Raw genomic sequence first — 17,545 nt, forward strand, 5'->3', positions numbered from 1 at the left:
ATAAGCCAGCACTGAGCTTTCTTAATGTGAGTAAAGAACTGGCAAGGGTCTTGGCTATGACTGCCCCCACCTCTGACAAAAGGCTCTGGAGGGAAAATATGCATATGCGGGGAAGAACATGGAGACCTACGGGCAGGAGCTCAGATGCTGCAGAAAGATCTGAAGTCTGCTTTCCCTGTGGTCAGGGCACCTGAGAATTTGGTGTGGATCCCCTGCTAGTTTCTCAAGATCATGCTCTAGTTCTATACCTCCCCAAATAGGGTCCATGCCATAGGTTAAGATTAAACAAAATAAAGGATAACAAGGTGTTATGGTAAATATTCAGAGTACAAAGAAACATTGGTTACTCTATGAAGGTTAAAAGTCAGGTGGCATATAAGGCTGTACCTGATCCAAGTTGCTTAATGCAACTCCTTTATAACAACTAATAGTCATACCATGTTACTCTGTTTGCTTAGAACATGTAGCTGGCACATTTTAGAGCACTAGATTTAACCTGTTATTCCCTTCAATTTGTACAGTAGTAAATTTACTTATAATGAGATTCTACTTCCAACCATCACCAAATCCCATGTTTCTTAATTTTTCTGTGAGAACACACCATGCTGTCACAGCAAAATGTTGTACCTGATTCAAGACCAGCTTGCTTAATATTTATACTTAAAAAACATTCACTAATAAAAACAGACCAAACCTCCACCAATGGGCTTCAGTATTAGAATACTGCATTAAAAAATGCAATTGGTGTCCATTTATGCTAAGCTTCCCTATTAAATGATGTGGAGCAAAAAGAAATACTAATTCTTTTATTTTGTCTTAATAAGATTTAAGATGACTTCTATGGCTTCCTAAGGGAACAATCCTTCTTTAAGTACCACTGGGCAGCATGGATTGCATTGCTTCGGATGCTGAATGGGTGGGATGGATATCTATTGCCTCTTAGCATGCCTTTTGTACCACTTATAATTATGCTGTTAAGAGGTTTTACAAAAAAGAAACTCAATTTGTTCTTTTTAAGTGTTCTAAATATAAATGCAGAGGCAAGAAAATAAACAATAATTCCACTGGTGCTTAGAGTTTAAACTATTTGAACTAACATACCTGTGAGACTACTGCATATTGCAACCTACAGCCTAAAAACTATCAGCCCACATCACCACAGGTAAGAAATGAGAAATTTTGAGGGTTATTGAACACCAAATATTTGCAGAGGAACAGAAGTTACTGAACATCATTGCATGGCTCTAAAACCCTCAGATTCACCCGTGCAATATAGCTGTCATGATGTATTGCTACACTTGAAAAGAAAAAGGCAATGGAAATAAGAGTGGCCCTGCTAGTAAATTACACAGGTGGGGGTACAGTGAGGGTGGTGATGTGGTGGGAGGCTGCTTCATCTCTTATTATCAGATTTATTTACTAATTGAGCTCTGTATATTCCTAAAGAAATGGTCCTCCTTCAAGCACTGTTGGACACCATGAATTCTGTTGCCTATGTACGATCCCAAGTGGATGTGTATTTTGGCGGAGCAAATACTTCAACCAGTATTTTACCCTCCTTTCTGCACTTTTAATAAAAGGTAGCTCCAGTTTAACTTCTGGTTTAACAACATTATGTTTGGTGGCTGTTATTAGTTTTGTTTTCGAGGAATACATATCCATTACAAAATTCACCATTTTTTTTTGCAAACATGATAAATTAACAAAATTACCATGGATTCTTCATACACAAAACTTCCCACTTCCCTGCCACCACACTGAGGCTCAGCATCCCTGGTCAAATGCTCCTTTCTCTACTAGGCGCTCACACACATCAGCATAAGAAAGTCCACCTCACGAGCCAAGTGACACTGGATGTTATTTTTGGAACTCCTCATAAAAGTGGGTCCAAAAGAGATTTTTTAAATGTGACTTATACCACAATTAATACACTAAGAATGAAAAGGGAAAAAAACAGGGAGAGAGCAGGAATGTGCGAGGAAGAATAGCTAGGCAGCCACTCTCTGCCACCTTGTGTAGTAAGAGTGAGATTCGTATCAGGACAATAAAAGTATGTTTCTACACAATGTGATTTTGTATCATGATAAAAATATTTCTGGTCAATGCCTCTTTGCCTGATATTTGCTTTGGGGAGACAACAAATTAAGGCTATAAACTTGGAGATAGGCATATATTGAAATCAACAGTAATCAGTGACATAAAACAGAGAAGACAGGGTAACAAAGGGCTTTATCAATGCTTTCATATTAAAATACTACGGAGTCTTGTGTGAGCCTGAGAATCTTGTGAACCACTAATAAATCATCTGCCAATATGACAACAGTGCAAAAAAAGGAATTTAAAGAAAAAACAAGGAAGTAAATTGCTAAACATTAAAATGCATACACTACCAGGAGCAAAGGGCTAGTACAGAGATCTCAGATGGTCTCATCAGAGAAAAGTACAGGTCCTGTCCTCAGAAAGCTTATGTCAGGAAAATTCTGAGACTGTAAAACCAACAGCAAATTCCTAAGGAATTCAACCACCAATTTCTGGTCCTAGCAAATAATGAATGTTATCATATGCACAGCACTGACTAGCTATTCACTTAATTTTTCTTGATTGAGGGCCAGCAATACTACTGTTTAAAAACCATAGTGAAATGCCCTAAGTAATGCTCCTTTACAAGTGGCTGGCAACACTACAAGACTGGTGAGGAATACATTTCACCCAACTGGAACACTCTAAAACCTGCATAAGCCATCAATGGGGATTGAGGAGCGTATTTTAGTTGACTATCCACCTTTAGCAACCAAAGGCTCTTTAAGTATTAAAATGAGGGTTTAATGTACATTATAACTAATAGTACTTGAGATGAAAGTAAATGACCCACTACCCCCTCCCAGGTACCAAGAGGGGTCAGATTTCCCATTTATTAGCAAGTCTTCAGGGTGGGCAGCATCTCAATCTCAGACTCTTCTGTGGCTGCCTCATGGATGGCTGAGGGGAACACTTCAAAAATGAACCAGCTAAACAAACTTCCCAGCAGCACTTGACAGAGCTACACCTATTCTTCCCATTTCCAAAGCAGTGGAGAATTAATTACCAGTTCTATGGATCTATTGTAAGTATAATAGACTAAAGAGCTATCACAGACACATTTATTGTAAAAGCACAATCCCAAGAGTGTCTAGTGGAGGGCCAAAACGATTAACACAAATGCTTTGTCAGATCAAAGATAAAACCTGCACCGCCCAATTGAGGAATGAATTAGAACAGTGGGTTATCTTTCAAATTAACCAGGGCAGTTAGTGAGGAAAATTTCATGAAAGTGTAATTCTTAGCCTTTGTGAATCCACACAGCAGGCATTCTGCCAGCTGACAAGACGATGAAATTTTCATGCTTAAAAAAGCCCTCTTCATTTCCCAATTTAGATTAGCTAGTGTTTCTCTCCCCTTTTGTGTGTGTGTGTGTGTGTGTGTGTGTGTGTGTGTGTGTGTGTTTGCTCTTCTAAAGCAGAATTTAAGGGGAGGGGGAACACATATCAATTTTTCACTGTAAAATTGAGTCTTTCAAAAACATCCTTAAAAGCTTAGAGATATAGTCTTTAAACTGGCTTTTTATGATTTTTCAAAAAATATCATTCAATTTTAACTTTGTACAGAGGAACCAATTAGGACCAGGGCATGAAATCAACTTTGTATTAGAGCTTTCTGTGCTGCCTCAAAGTCTTCCAGTGCTTCATCAAATCTTGAGATAAAGCATTAGAGCTATTTTCCTCCTCAAGAAATTCATAAATTACTTAAAATATCCTTGCTTGGTGCTTTTTGTATTTTTATATAAATGGAAATTTAAATATTCTAGGAAACAAGAATCTGAAGGACACAACCATTGCTATATGGTGAGAGGAAAAAGCATTTCCCCTCTTATTAAAGGAGCCAACATTAAAATATTATGATATGATGTAGACAGATTCTCAGATATATAAAACTTTTAATGTTTGTTCCATCACATTTATTCATTCAGCACTATTTATTCATAAGAGAAAATAACAAAATATGTGGCATATTTTTTGAAGAGTGATTAAACTTTGATCCCTTTGTTCTTGACAACCAGATGTTCTCAGTGATCTAGAACTATGTTCCTTGGCAGGTTATAGTGTCTGGTCAAGTACCTTACTCCTCCACTGTCTTACTAAGTCTTCTTCCTTATGGAGATGACTCCTTTCTCAATGCATGTTCTTCTTCACCTACAGTGATTCTAAAACTAACATGAAAAAAACATGAAGGCTCTTGCTCTCACTGGACATAATTTTATGTCCAATGGGGAGCATTATTTAACTTGCAAAATAGGAGGAAACTTTTTGGTCATTAGCTTCAGAGAACAGACACTTAATCTTAGTACTTACTGCTGCTGCTGCTGCTGCTAAGTCACTATAGTCATGTTCCACTCTGTGCGACCCCACAGATGGCAGCCCACCAGGCTCCTCTGTCCCCGGGATCCTCCAGGCAAGAACACTGGAGTGGGTTGCCATTTCCTTCCCCAATGCATGAAAAGTGAAAAGTGAAAGTGAAGTCGCTCAGTCGTATCGGACTCTTCGCGACACCATGGACTGCAGCCTACCAGGCTCCTCCGTCCATGGGGTTTTCCAGGCAAGAGTACTGGACTGGGGTACCCTCGCCTTCTCCATAGTACTTACTACCAACACTCTTATCTCCAGTACACTTGGTCTATTGACCTCCAGCAGGACTACCACCGAGACCATGTATCACGCTCAACTAACTGTAACCAGTATCATTTAGAGGCACGTTAACAAAAGAAACACCGTATCTCTCTACTGGCCAAGTTCATTTAAGTCTGGGGTCAGGAAGAAAGAGAACACTCTACTGATAAAGTATAACAACAAAGTATAACATATAAAAGCTCTGATTTTGAGGATATTTGAAACATTTGTTCATCATGGGGTCAGGAAAAGAAGGAATAATGGATTTCTTTCTCTCCCAGACAATCACATACGCCTAATGTCAATAAAAAGAGAAATAGGTTCCTAATTTTGAGGACAGTCATATCACCCTTCAACTGTAGGAATGACATTTGGGTATTTTAATTTGAAATTTCTTAGGAAAGTCAATCAAGTGGGCAGTTAACAACAGGAAAACTGTAACTGTTAGTGAGATAGACAAGACAATTAAATGCTATAGAAACCTCGGGTTAAATGTCTGGATGCCTAAAGCTAGATTATTAAGCTTGAACAATACTTATATAACCACTACCACCACAACACACACACAATTCGAAATCAATCTTTCAGTTAGGGTTATTTCTAACTATTCAAAAGATCATTTTTCTGCCTATTCCTAACTTAGTCAAAACAGATTGCCCATTCTTAGAGAAGGAAATAGATGAGCTTCTCCTAGTATTAACATTTCCATGGTGAAGAATCTGATAGACTAAACACAGAGAGAAAACTCGGAATTCTTCCCAAGAGTCAAGAATCATGCTCTGCCCACTGAGGTCTGTAAACGAGCTGAATAGTTTTGATTTGGGCTCTTTATGCTAAATAAAGGCCTAACATTTCACGTGCTGAACATTTCATCTACTGTGGAATGTGAACCCACAGATAACCTTTATTCCCATCCAATGTTCATTAAGTGCAACACAGGATTATTCACTAAAATATTTCAGACTTCCCAAAATGTAGCCATAATTACTATTTTAAAAATATCTTCAGACAATCCTACTTGGGTTTTTTTCCTTGACAAATATAAATTATTCTACTCCAAAAATCACAATACTAGAACTCTATGTTTTCACTCTTCATCCTAATGATCTAATACTTGATTTTCATTTAATGAGTTAGATTTTAAAGAAGAAAATGCTATACTGTATGTTAAGTAACATATAGTAGAAATTATAAAATGATACTGATCAAAGTCAAGAGTCTTACCTAATAGAACCTGAGCATTATTTGGAAATACCTTGCCAGTGTAGCCTCTTTACATAAGTTACAGTGAGCTTTCAAAGTAATAGAAAATGTTTTAGATGACAAGTGACATAATGAAACACTAAGAAAAATCAAATAGGAAATGTGGGGATTTTTTTAATTTTAACTTTTTAAGAGAAAAAACTCATTCATATGAAATGTGTTAAAAACAAAACCAAAACTTTGAAAGAAGCCTTCTTTATAATGCAGACAGCTCACTCACTCTTTTGGAATTTTTACTATATGTTTATAAAAATTAGACATTCTCTTTTAAAATGACAGACAAACTGCATTTAAATTTAAAAGACGTTTATTCTGATTTCCTTGGAAAATTAAGCTGTGAAATGGTTTAGATTACCACATAAACACAAAGTGTTAGCTAGTTGGCAGTTTATTATAAATCACCATACATGATGTTACAGTTCTAGTTGCCAAAGAAAGGTTAATATTGACTTTTCCTCCTCTGCCCAAAGATCCGAGTGACCATATAACTTCATTTTATTTAGGTAGCAAGAAACGAAACCTTTTCCTGATTATATTTTCATTTTTTCTTAAAAGCAAAAGCTTCATTTCTAAAAATAAAATGAGATGAAAATCCCCAATAGAAAAATCAAATCATTTTCCTTCATCTTTTCGAAATTTTAGTTTCGGGAAAAAACCAATAATACAAAAAACCATTTAAAAACAAGTATCAAATCTAAGTACATTGCATATGTAAGAAACTCATGGTAGATACTTACTTCATAGTATTTTTTAATGCAACGTCTAATGTCCATGATCAATTTGTTGCTCAGCTGTACCATAAAGGTCAGAGGAGAAGCCTTACAATTGATGTTACTGCAACGATACAAGCTGGGCTCCATATCAGTTCCCTACAGAAGTTAAGACAGACAAAAAAAAGATTATGAAAGGTTTCTGTGCTTAAATACTTACATGCTGTCCTGCTGTACTGTATTCTTAATTCATTTTATTGGTAAGTTTTTAACCTTATTTTCTCAACCACTTTCTACTCAAAGATCCCCTCAGTCACACATAGCTTCCACTCTTGTCACTATGATAATGGAGAAGAAAACTGAAGGGAAAACCCTGAAATCACTTTTTTTACATTCAATACATGGCAGACTCCATGGATAAAGTAGTCTCCCCTCTGAAAATACCAGTAAAGTCAAGTTACTGGAAATAAACATCCTTCTTAGAGATACTGAGCAAAAATTTAAATTTGTATTTATTCATTCCAAACTTGAAGACAATGCAAGAATATTAATGACAATAGTTTGCTTAGTACTACCAACTTAATTTTTAAGAATAAAGTCTAAAAATTAAGTGTTACACTACAAAATGACCACATCATTAGCTTAGCAAATCTAAAATTTCTGTAACCCCGTCCCCTACAAGTGAAAAATGTATTTGGGGGAGGGGAGAGAGAGGAGGAGCACAAATTTGAAACTATGAATTATTAGTAGTTGGAGAAAACGTTTTGTTTTGTTTTAAACAAAGACAAAGCAAATGTAATATACAGGAAAACTGTTGGGGTTTCTGGAGCATTTGTTTTCCTTCTTGATACTTAAAACATCTTGGTTTCCTGCTCCAATCTGGTATATAACCCTACCCCGCCACACTAAGCAATTCCAGGTGGAAGAGATTTTAGAGCTTGACATCGGCTCTTCCACAGTTAGCCCATCTGCAAGTCGTCAAGCCTCCATGCAATTAACTATCTTATTTACAGCTGTAATGAAGCAAAACTCAAGGATTTAGCAAGTATTGCTGATCTGTGTCTGCCTCTTCCTTGCACTTGCTTCCAAAGACTGCTTTGTTTTGATTCAAAAAAATGCAAAACATCTGCTGTTTGTCCAAATTAACTTAAAATAATTACTTTTAATTTAGATAAAGGATGTATTTTCTTTCAGTTTCAAGGTTTTACATGGTTCTGCTGCCTACTCATTTGCCCATGGCTAGTACATGTATAACACTGCAGTGGAATCAAGTAGATTGGCCAAGTTTCAAGTTCTGATCCAAGGTCAATGATACATTTTTTGGCAGTACTTCTTGAGAGAAATGTCTCCTTGTGACTTTTTTAATGCCTGATATGCAAAGACAGCAGAAAAGATCATCAGAGTAACTTTGTCAAAAAGGAGGCAAGTGGGATGTGTAAAGATAAACAAAAACTTTTCAAAAACACTTAGTTCCCATTAACTTGATTTAAGATAAAGGCAAATATCACTCTAAGTCTTAATAAATTGGGCTGGGAGTGGAGAAATACAGGTTACTAATTAAGGAATTACCATAAAAATACTTTAAGATAATTTAGAATTTTCAGGAGATTCCATTTAAAAAACCAAGGCCAAGCATTCTAGGAAGCCAAAAACAAATATTCAAGTACACTCTATTAAGAGGTTTTAAGCAGAAATAACGTAAGTTGTGAAGGCAGAATTCATATGATGCCAAAATTCTTTAAACACATTAAAAACATTTTTCCTTTTTACACATACAGGGGAGAGAAAGAGGACTTTATACTAGTTCACTCACAAAAGAAACAAAAAGAAACAAAAATAACTAACCGAACCATCTAAGACACTATCATAAATATTCTCGGTTCCACATGTAGGGCATGGGCATTTGAACCTTTCACAGTCCTTGTATTTCTCTTCATCCGTGAGGTGTGCTGGGCCACCAAGTAAAGCATCATTCTCTTCATCTTTATGATAATGATGAACCCTAAATTGGGTGGGGTCAAGTCCTATTAATGTCAAAGAAAAAATAAATTCAGAAAGGTACAATTATTGGAATTCCCTTCTCCTAAAAATACTACAAAGAAATCAGAAGAGTTGTTTCAAATTCATGAAATACATACACAACCATTTGAACTCAAGATAGAGGCTCATATCATCAAGACAAATGACTTCTTTTTTTTTTTAAGGAAATTATAAACAAAACAAACTGCATCAAAACAATGCAGAAACAGGCTACTGGACATTTGCATTTGGAAACTACTTACTTCTATGGGATGGTTTTACTATTTTCTTAAAGTTACAGTGACAATCTCCCCAAAAATGCACTATTAAAATCTCCAAAATCAAAGTATTACCATTAAAACTGAAAAGAGAGAATAAAAATCCCATTAAGGAAAACAAGTTCACTGCTATTACAACTCCTTCAAGTGCAGACACAACTGCTAACCCTGATTTCAATGCAGTGGTCAATTCCATCTTGGCTCAGTAGCTAACAGCATGGAGGTTGCTATCTAATTCAGTGGTTAAAATTCAGTAGCAGCATCTGTCAAAACGCAACATGGTTTTACTGTTCTGAATTCAGAAATTTAAAATACATGCAAAAACAATGATCTACAAATTCTATAGGCCAAAATGTCCCATGAAAATCCTGAAGCCAAATATACCTTCTATATTTCAATCAAAACAACATAAGAAATCAACTGATGCATAGTTTACACTATCTTGTTTCCCCAAGCTATTTGAGAAAAGGAAAGATTTTAAGGCCAACAAATTTAACTTACCGTTGACTAAAGCATATATGTCAAAATCCACTATATGAATTTATACTTAAAGATAATTATTCCACTCTATATCTTATTTTCTTGAAAGTATTCCTTAGCAATCCCTAAGAATTCTAGGTATTTTTTGGTTAGAAATATAAAGCTATCATGTTTATTTTAGTATAAATGTAAATAATGTAAAAGTCACTGAGCATAAAAGTCCAAATACTAAAAATATCTAAAAATTGTTTTATCTCTATCAACAGCTTGCATAGTTAGATAATCTAACAGATATATTTAGAATTCAGTGACAAGATTCTAAATCCTAGCTAGTCAACTGTCAAGTGACATCTCATAATCATAAAAGACTTAGGGTTGACTCTGGCAGTTGAAAGGTGCTGAAAAAAGAATGAAAAGGAAAAAAAAAAACCCACTGGGGAGCTGGCTTGTGGACAGAGTTGGAAAGAAATGCATAGCTTTGTGATTAAAAAAGAAAAAATGAAAAGATTCTTGAGTATTGGTTTTCTCATCTGCAAAATGGAGCTACTATACACTTTTAAAGTTTAAATCAGACATTAGAGGACAAATCATTTTCAATGATGCCGATCATGTAAAAAGCACTCAACAAATGCCACATGAATGAAAAAATAAAATAGTGGGTGAACATTATTTATCCATCATTTAGTATTCATTCAAAATTATACATTTGGAAAAATACATGAAACGCACGTTCATGTTGCAGCCAAGTTAATAGCTGCTCTTTGTAGTAATTAAAGTGAGTATTTCCCAACATGATAGTGTATAATAAAAACAAAGACTACACATTCAAAACAAATTGAAAACCTGTTCTTGGTTAGTGATATAAATTATTGTAACATAGATCACACGGCTCACTAGCCACGTGACCCCAAGGCTCACTATACATTTTTATCTTACAAGTTACCTACAGCTTAAGAGAAACAGCAAGTTAGTGAAGTGTGGGGGAATACATATCTTCTCCTTTAAAGACAAGGAGAGACAGAGGAATGGAGTGAGAGAAACTAGGCCCACCCCTGTGAATGGTGCCATTTCTTCTCTGCAGTGAAGGGTAACTGCTGCAAATTCCTGAACCTCTAGTTGTGAATCCAACTGTATTCACATGTCTTGCTTTATTCGGGATTATGAGAAAGCAGCTCCAGTTTTTCTCTGATGGTATGATTATTCCACCAATTTCCCAGGCCAATACTCTTCAAAGAGTATGGAAAAAAATAAGCAAGGGTTTTCTAAAAGACAAGCTTCTTTCACAACCTAAATATCAAGGAACAAAACAAAGCTGGGTTTGCACACAGACAAAACTGGTTGGGCTGCAACCAGGAAGCAATGAAAGCTTTTATAGGCCTCCCTACCAGTCATGTTCACTGAGTGTACCTGAGGCAGCCTGCCCGCTGAACACACCACAACTGGACATGGGTTGTCCTGCTACTTATGGACAAAAGCCCAACAAGTGACTGAGAGTTATAAAAATTACCAGGCCTTATGAAATGTCTACTTTAAATGTCCATTCCCACAAACCACCCTTATCTGCCCAGGGCAATCACAAAACCAACTGGCCCAGCTAATTACTTCATATTTACACACAAGCTGATTTTTTTCCAAGAAAAGGGACTTCATCTCAGTACTTCTGGCCATAAGTCAAAATGGCATATTTTTTTCAATAGAAAATAGGGAGAAGACATTGTAATAACCTTAAAATATTAAGTATATAACAACCCTTGTACAAGTTACTTGAATATAAAAATATCACAAAGAAGTGATTTTCTTGGGAGGACAATTTTAAGTTCAACAGGCAAATCACAGAGGGCTAAGTTAAATCTTTTTAAGAAAACATATTAAGAAGTCATGTTAAAAATATGGATCATTACTGCTAGAATCCTTTTTTAAGGTTAAAATTCACGTTTAAACCCCAAACTTATTCAACATAGAAGTTAATTTTTCCAAATCTGCACAAAACTGGCGATGAACAGCTTATTTCAAAGTTTCAGGAAACTTAAAAGTTTTACTACTTATACCATAAATCGTTAAGCCTGAAATCAAACAGGGAAAAAGTGTCTAGTGCTGCCACCTAGAGGTAGATTTGGAATTTTAAAATGTGCAAAATTGAACTGCTACAAAGAACTCCATTTGTAATTACTGTCCCTCCAAAATGAAACACAATCATCAGAAATGACATTAAAGCAAACTCTTTATGATCACAGTTTCCATACGTGCATATATACTGTATAATCAATATTAAACTGCACACTACACAGTAAGTAATCACAGTAGTCTTTGAGCAACCAAGAGATACAAAACTCAATTCCAAATTCCTTATCTCTTCTATGCAGAGCTTTTCCAAACTGTCTTAAAGAAACAGACTTTATGTCCCAGTTGAGAAAAAGAACTTCTACTAGACTAGCTTTTGACAGATAACTTTAACCATTTGGTCCGGCACAGAATAAAAGAAGGAGCAGCCTATTTGCGCTTGGCACCAGTTATGTGGGGGAAGAGCAGTCATGGAAATGATGTGTGCTTTAACTCAACCCTGTGACTTGTAGTGATCCAGTCACACCATTTTTCTTGGGCTGGAGTAGGGGTGTGGGGGAGGGCGACAACGACGAGACAGGACAGAGGCACAGTGGAATGAAATTAAAATACTGTCATTTATAATTAGAAAATTTATAGGATCTCACATTATTTTGGCAACAGGATCAAAGCTCTCATATTTCAAGAGTATTTATAGAAAGTAACATCATGAGCATTGGACAGGATGAGTTCAGGAGTGGTTTTTTACTTAAGATTGCCCCATTCTTATCACACATACCTCCAATGTAACATATAGAACAGGATTATTTTTTCTACCATTGTATTTTCTAATAATTGTAAACTATTTATCTGTTTTTAGAATGTTCACTTGTCCCCATTTTCAAGGAGTATTTAAAACGCTCCAAACTCAGGGTGTTAGGTTTGGAGGCTGATATATTTGACTAAATAATCATCTTCCAAAGACAAGGTCTTTACTAATGCAACTGCAAATAACTACGGTAAAGTCAATTATGTTCATACAACTATAGGGAAGCAGGAAAGATCCATATGAATAAAATTCCATATGAGTAGAGTAACTGGTATTCACAAGTATACCTTAAACAAATCACTTAAAATACTAGGGAAGCTAACTTATGAAATCCTAATGTGAATATTTTTTTCTAAAAATTTTTTCTAGGAAACGAATCTTTTCCATGAATCCATGCCTTCGTATATGTGGACTTCCTAGAGAACAATAAACAAACTGAAAATTTAGTATGATTAAAGAAAAAAATACTTAAATGAACTTTTAAAAGGTGAATGCTACATCCATAAAAAGCCCTGTATAAGAATGTTCATAGCATCTTTATTCATAATACTCATAAATTGGAAACAATTTGAGGTCCATCAACAGGAGAATGAATATCAAACTGGTAGCATATACCATGGAATACTACTCAGCAACGAAAAAGACAATACTGATACAGGCAACAAGATGTATGAATCTCAAAAATATGCTAAGTGAAAGAAGTTGAACACAAAAAGCATGTACCAGTGGAGATCACTTGTGCAAAATTCTATAACAGGCAAAACTAACATATGGTTATAAAAATCAGATGAGTGGCTCCTTTTGTGGGAGGGAGGGTATGGACTGGGGAAGAGTACAAGGGAACTCTCTAGGCAATCGAAATATTCTGTGTTTTGATACACTGACTGTGTGATATGCATGGTATGTTAATTATCCTTTAGAAGAAAGCACTCCAAATAAAAAACGTTTGCAACATATATTACCAAAGAACTCATTTAGAACATATAAGGAATGCCTGCAAATCAGTAAGAAAAAGACTACTCAACAGTAAAGCAGAAAAAGACTTGAACTGATCTCTTACAAAAGGAAATATTCAAATGGCCAATAAGCATGATAACAGGTGCTCAACTGTATTAGTCATCAAAGAAACACAAATTAAAACCATAACATTATGCCACAACATGAAATGAAGAAGAGAGGAAAACACCAAGTACTGCTGAGAATGGCAGGCACTCAAACGCTGCTAGTAGCAGCTCTAAATTAGTAGAACCATGTTAGATAATTGGTAACATCTACGAACACTGAACATATATGCCCACTATGACCAAGCCAATCTGCTCCTAAGTATATACCCAACAGAAATACATATAATTTTTCAACAGAAGATATGTACTAGAATGCCTAATACTGATAACCACCCAGCGTGGAAAGAATCCATTGGTAGGTAGTCACACAGTGTGAGATATTCATAGTAGACAGAAATGAAGTACGACCACATGGACCCATTTCACAAACAGACTGAATGAAAGTAGCCAGACATTAAGAGTAAAGACATAATTTATGCAGCATTGAAATATAAGAAAACCTCATCTATGATGTTGTAAGTCATGATAGTAATTTTCTGTTGGGGCATGGAGGACAATCTCTAGAAGGGGATAGGAGGGGCTTCTGAGGATACAATAATATATTGTTTCTTGTGCTCAGGACTGACTACACTGGTACGTGTCTACTTTGGAAAAATTCATGGAGCAGTTAGGTTCTTGTGAACTTTTCTGTATGTCTGTTATATAAGAAATTCATATTGATTTCTCTTACCATACACAAAAATAAATTCAAAATGGATTAAAGACTTTATAAATATAAGACTTGAATAAAAGAATTCCTAGGAAAAAACTAAGAAGTACCATCTTTGACACTGGTCTTAGCAGTTATTTTTTTGGCTATATCTTCTCAGGCAAGGGAAACAAAAGCAAAATTAAACAAACAGGGTCACATCAAATTAAAAAGCTTTTTGCACAGACAAGGAAACTATCCACAAAAGAAAAGGTAGCCCACTTGAATGGGAGAAAATATCTGCAAATAATATATCCGATAAGGAGTTAATATTCAATACATAGAAAGCTCATACAACTCAACACACACAACAAAAACCCTGATTTTAAAAATGGGCAGAGGACATGAACAGACATTTCTCCAAAGAAGACAAACAGATGGCCAACAGGCACATGAAAAGATGCTCAACATCACTAATCACCAGGGAAATGCAAATCAAAACCACAGTGAGCTATCACCTCACACCTGTCAGAATGGATATTATTAAAAAGACAACAAATAACTAGTGTTACCAACGATGTAGTGTGAAGGGAACCCTTGTGCACTGTTGGTGGGATTATACATTATTACAACTACTATGGAACACAGTATTGTGGTTTCTCAAAAAAATTAAAAATAGAACTGTCATACGATCTAGCAATTTAGCATCTGGTACTTATCAGGGGAAAAAAAAAAACACTAACTCAAAAAGATACATGACTCAAATGCTCACTGAAGCATTATTTATAATAGTCATGATACGGAAGCAATCTCAGGACCCATCAATAGATGAATGGATAAAGAAGATGTGTTATGTGTGCGCGTGCGCACACGCACACACACATACACACACATACACACAGGAATATTACTCAGTCACCAAAAACTGAAATTTTGCATTTGTGACAACATGGATGGATCTAGAGGGTACTATGCCAAGTAAAATAAGATAGAGAAAGATGAATACCACAGGATAACAATAAATGTGGACTCTAAAAAGCAAAACAAAATGAAAACAAACTCACAGATACAGAGAGCAAACAGCTGACTGTCAAAAGGGAGAGGGAGTTGGATATAATATATAACATAAGGAGTATGGTCAATAACACTGCAGTAACTTTGTATGGGGACAGAGGATTATTAGATTTACTGTGATGATCATCTCATAATGTATACAAATCTCAAATCACTACACAGTACATCTAAAACTAAATAACACTGTATATATCAACTATATTTCAACTTAAAAAAAAGAAAATTTATACACTGAAAAAGGTAGGAAAACTGAATACGAAGTATCTCTCATGCTATATCTCTGAGTTTGTTTCAAAATGTGTTAGATTCCAATCAGACATTATGCATCTCCTCACAAAGGTACAGACCATTACCTAGGAAGTTGGATTAGCAAAAATTTAAGCTGAACCAAAATATGGGCAAGTCTTTAGATCTAATTACCATTTTACAAGAAACAGAGAGGACAGAGGGATGTGTTAAAGGATATCTCCAGGATGCAAACAGCAAACTCCAGAATAAGGGACATTCCATAGGACAAAAATTGCTGGTTTCTCTAACAAATAAATTGGAAGGGTCAAAAAACAAAACAGGGATAGAGAAGATTAACTATCATCTGGACTCTGACTAGATTCCAGTTCAAAGAAGGAGCTTCATTTTAAAGGAAAAATGCATTCACAGTACGACTGGGGAAATACACTTATTGGATATGTGATGAAAAAAGAAATTGTGGGGTTTTTTTTCCCCATAGTGATAATGTTACACTTATGCTAAAGGGGGGGAACCTTACCTTTTAGAAATGCAAAATGAAATACCAATATTTATAGGTAAAATGATACAATGTCTAGAGTTCACTTCAAAATCATCAGAGGCGGTGAAGAGGAGGAAGGTTGGCCACAGCTGCAGAATGGTTGTAGCTGGGTGGTGAGCAAATGGGAGCTCCTTACACAGTTCTCTTTACTATTACACGTTTGGAATTTTTTTATAATAAAAAAATTTTAAATACTACAGATCCAACTGAATGATAAACAATTGACTGTACAAGTGGCAAGCAACTGAACCTGCTTTTCACAGCAACAACAAACCGTTCCATAAGATAAATGAGAAATGTCTGAGTATTTTAAAAGAAATAATATCCAAACCTGTGGGTTAAGTAAACTCCCAAGAGTTTTACTGTCTTGCAAAAGATAACTCCCACAATCATGATGGAGAAAAAAAATCCTGCTAGACAGGATTGTTTTTAATGCCCTTGATGATAGCCCTGAACGTGAATTTTAACTTAATGAGACCTGTACCTCTAAGCAAGAAAAAAACTTGGAAGTATCTTCTTTCCTATTTTTAGATGTGAGAAAACACAGTAACTTTATGCTGAAAAAATATTTGGAAAATAACACAAAGGAATAGACCAAGAAAAGATTTTGCTTCTCTTACAGCAAAATCCTCTTCTCTCCATCTATGTTGGTAGATATGGGGTGGGGGTGATGTGCAGAGTCATGCTACAGGTTCCTAAACACCCACCTTTTTACAAGTGAGTTAGTAACTGCTTAACAATTTTTTCCATCTGATTTTTTTAAATTAATTAATTCATTTTAGTTGGAGGCTAATTATTTTACAATATTATAGTGGTTTTTGCCATACACTCACTTGAATCAACCATGGGTATACAAGTGTTCCCCATCCTGAACCCCCCACCCACTTCCCTCCCCATCCCATCCCTCAGGGTCATCCCAGTGCACCAGCCCTGAGCACCCTATCTCATGCATCGAACCTGGACTCGTGTATTTCACATATGATAATATACATGTTTCAATGATATTCCCATCTGATTTTATAAAAACTATCTTACTTTAGTTATAAGAATATTTATATTTTTTCAACAAAGGAGGAACGTAAAACTCATCATCTTTACACTTTTCTGAATTAACCATATGTATACATTTTACACAGTTTAAGTATCTGTGCACAATGCTGTACTCAGCTCTTTTTCATTATATTACGTCTTACCCATTTTTCTATAGGCTACACAGTCTTGGCATCATTTTAGTATGTTTAATATGATGATCTTTAAAATCTTGATCTATAATTAATAATACAGTATCACATACTTAAAAGTTGCTGCAAGTAGATCTTAAGCATTTTCACCACACTACCCCTGCCCCACAGAAGGGTGAGGTGATGATTATGTTAATTATCTTGATCTTGGTAAACATTCTACAATGTAAACATATCTCTAGTCATCACACTGTACACTTTAAATACATACAATTATATTTGCCAATTACTCCTCAATGAGTTAAATTTTTAAAAATGGATCAAACTTAAATAATGTGAGAAATCTCCATTTTCCTTTGGAAATTCCAAGCCTTACAAAGTCAGAGCAAGAAATCACTACTCCTAGCAATTCCTCTCGGCATGCTCTGG

At 35.5% G+C, this 17,545-nt stretch overlaps 1 protein-coding gene across 6 annotated transcripts in view; it reads right to left on the reverse strand.

The window, feature by feature from the left end:
• POLA1 (DNA polymerase alpha 1, catalytic subunit) overlaps nucleotides 1-17,545 on the reverse strand; it is a 295,284-nt gene that overhangs the window by 143,555 nt on the left and 134,184 nt on the right. For all 6 annotated transcript variants that reach the window (XM_019955961.2, XM_019955959.2, XM_070783445.1 and 3 more), the window contains 2 exons: nucleotides 8,522-8,700; nucleotides 6,704-6,835 (listed from right to left, as the gene is read on the reverse strand). In XM_019955961.2, the coding sequence (XP_019811520.1) occupies nucleotides 6,704-6,835; nucleotides 8,522-8,700 (311 nt within the window). The remainder of the gene's footprint in view (nucleotides 1-6,703; nucleotides 6,836-8,521; nucleotides 8,701-17,545) is intronic.

This window comes from Bos indicus, chromosome X (assembly GCF_029378745.1).
Source record: "Bos indicus isolate NIAB-ARS_2022 breed Sahiwal x Tharparkar chromosome X, NIAB-ARS_B.indTharparkar_mat_pri_1.0, whole genome shotgun sequence".
NCBI classification, from domain to species: Eukaryota; Metazoa; Chordata; class Mammalia; order Artiodactyla; family Bovidae; genus Bos; species Bos indicus.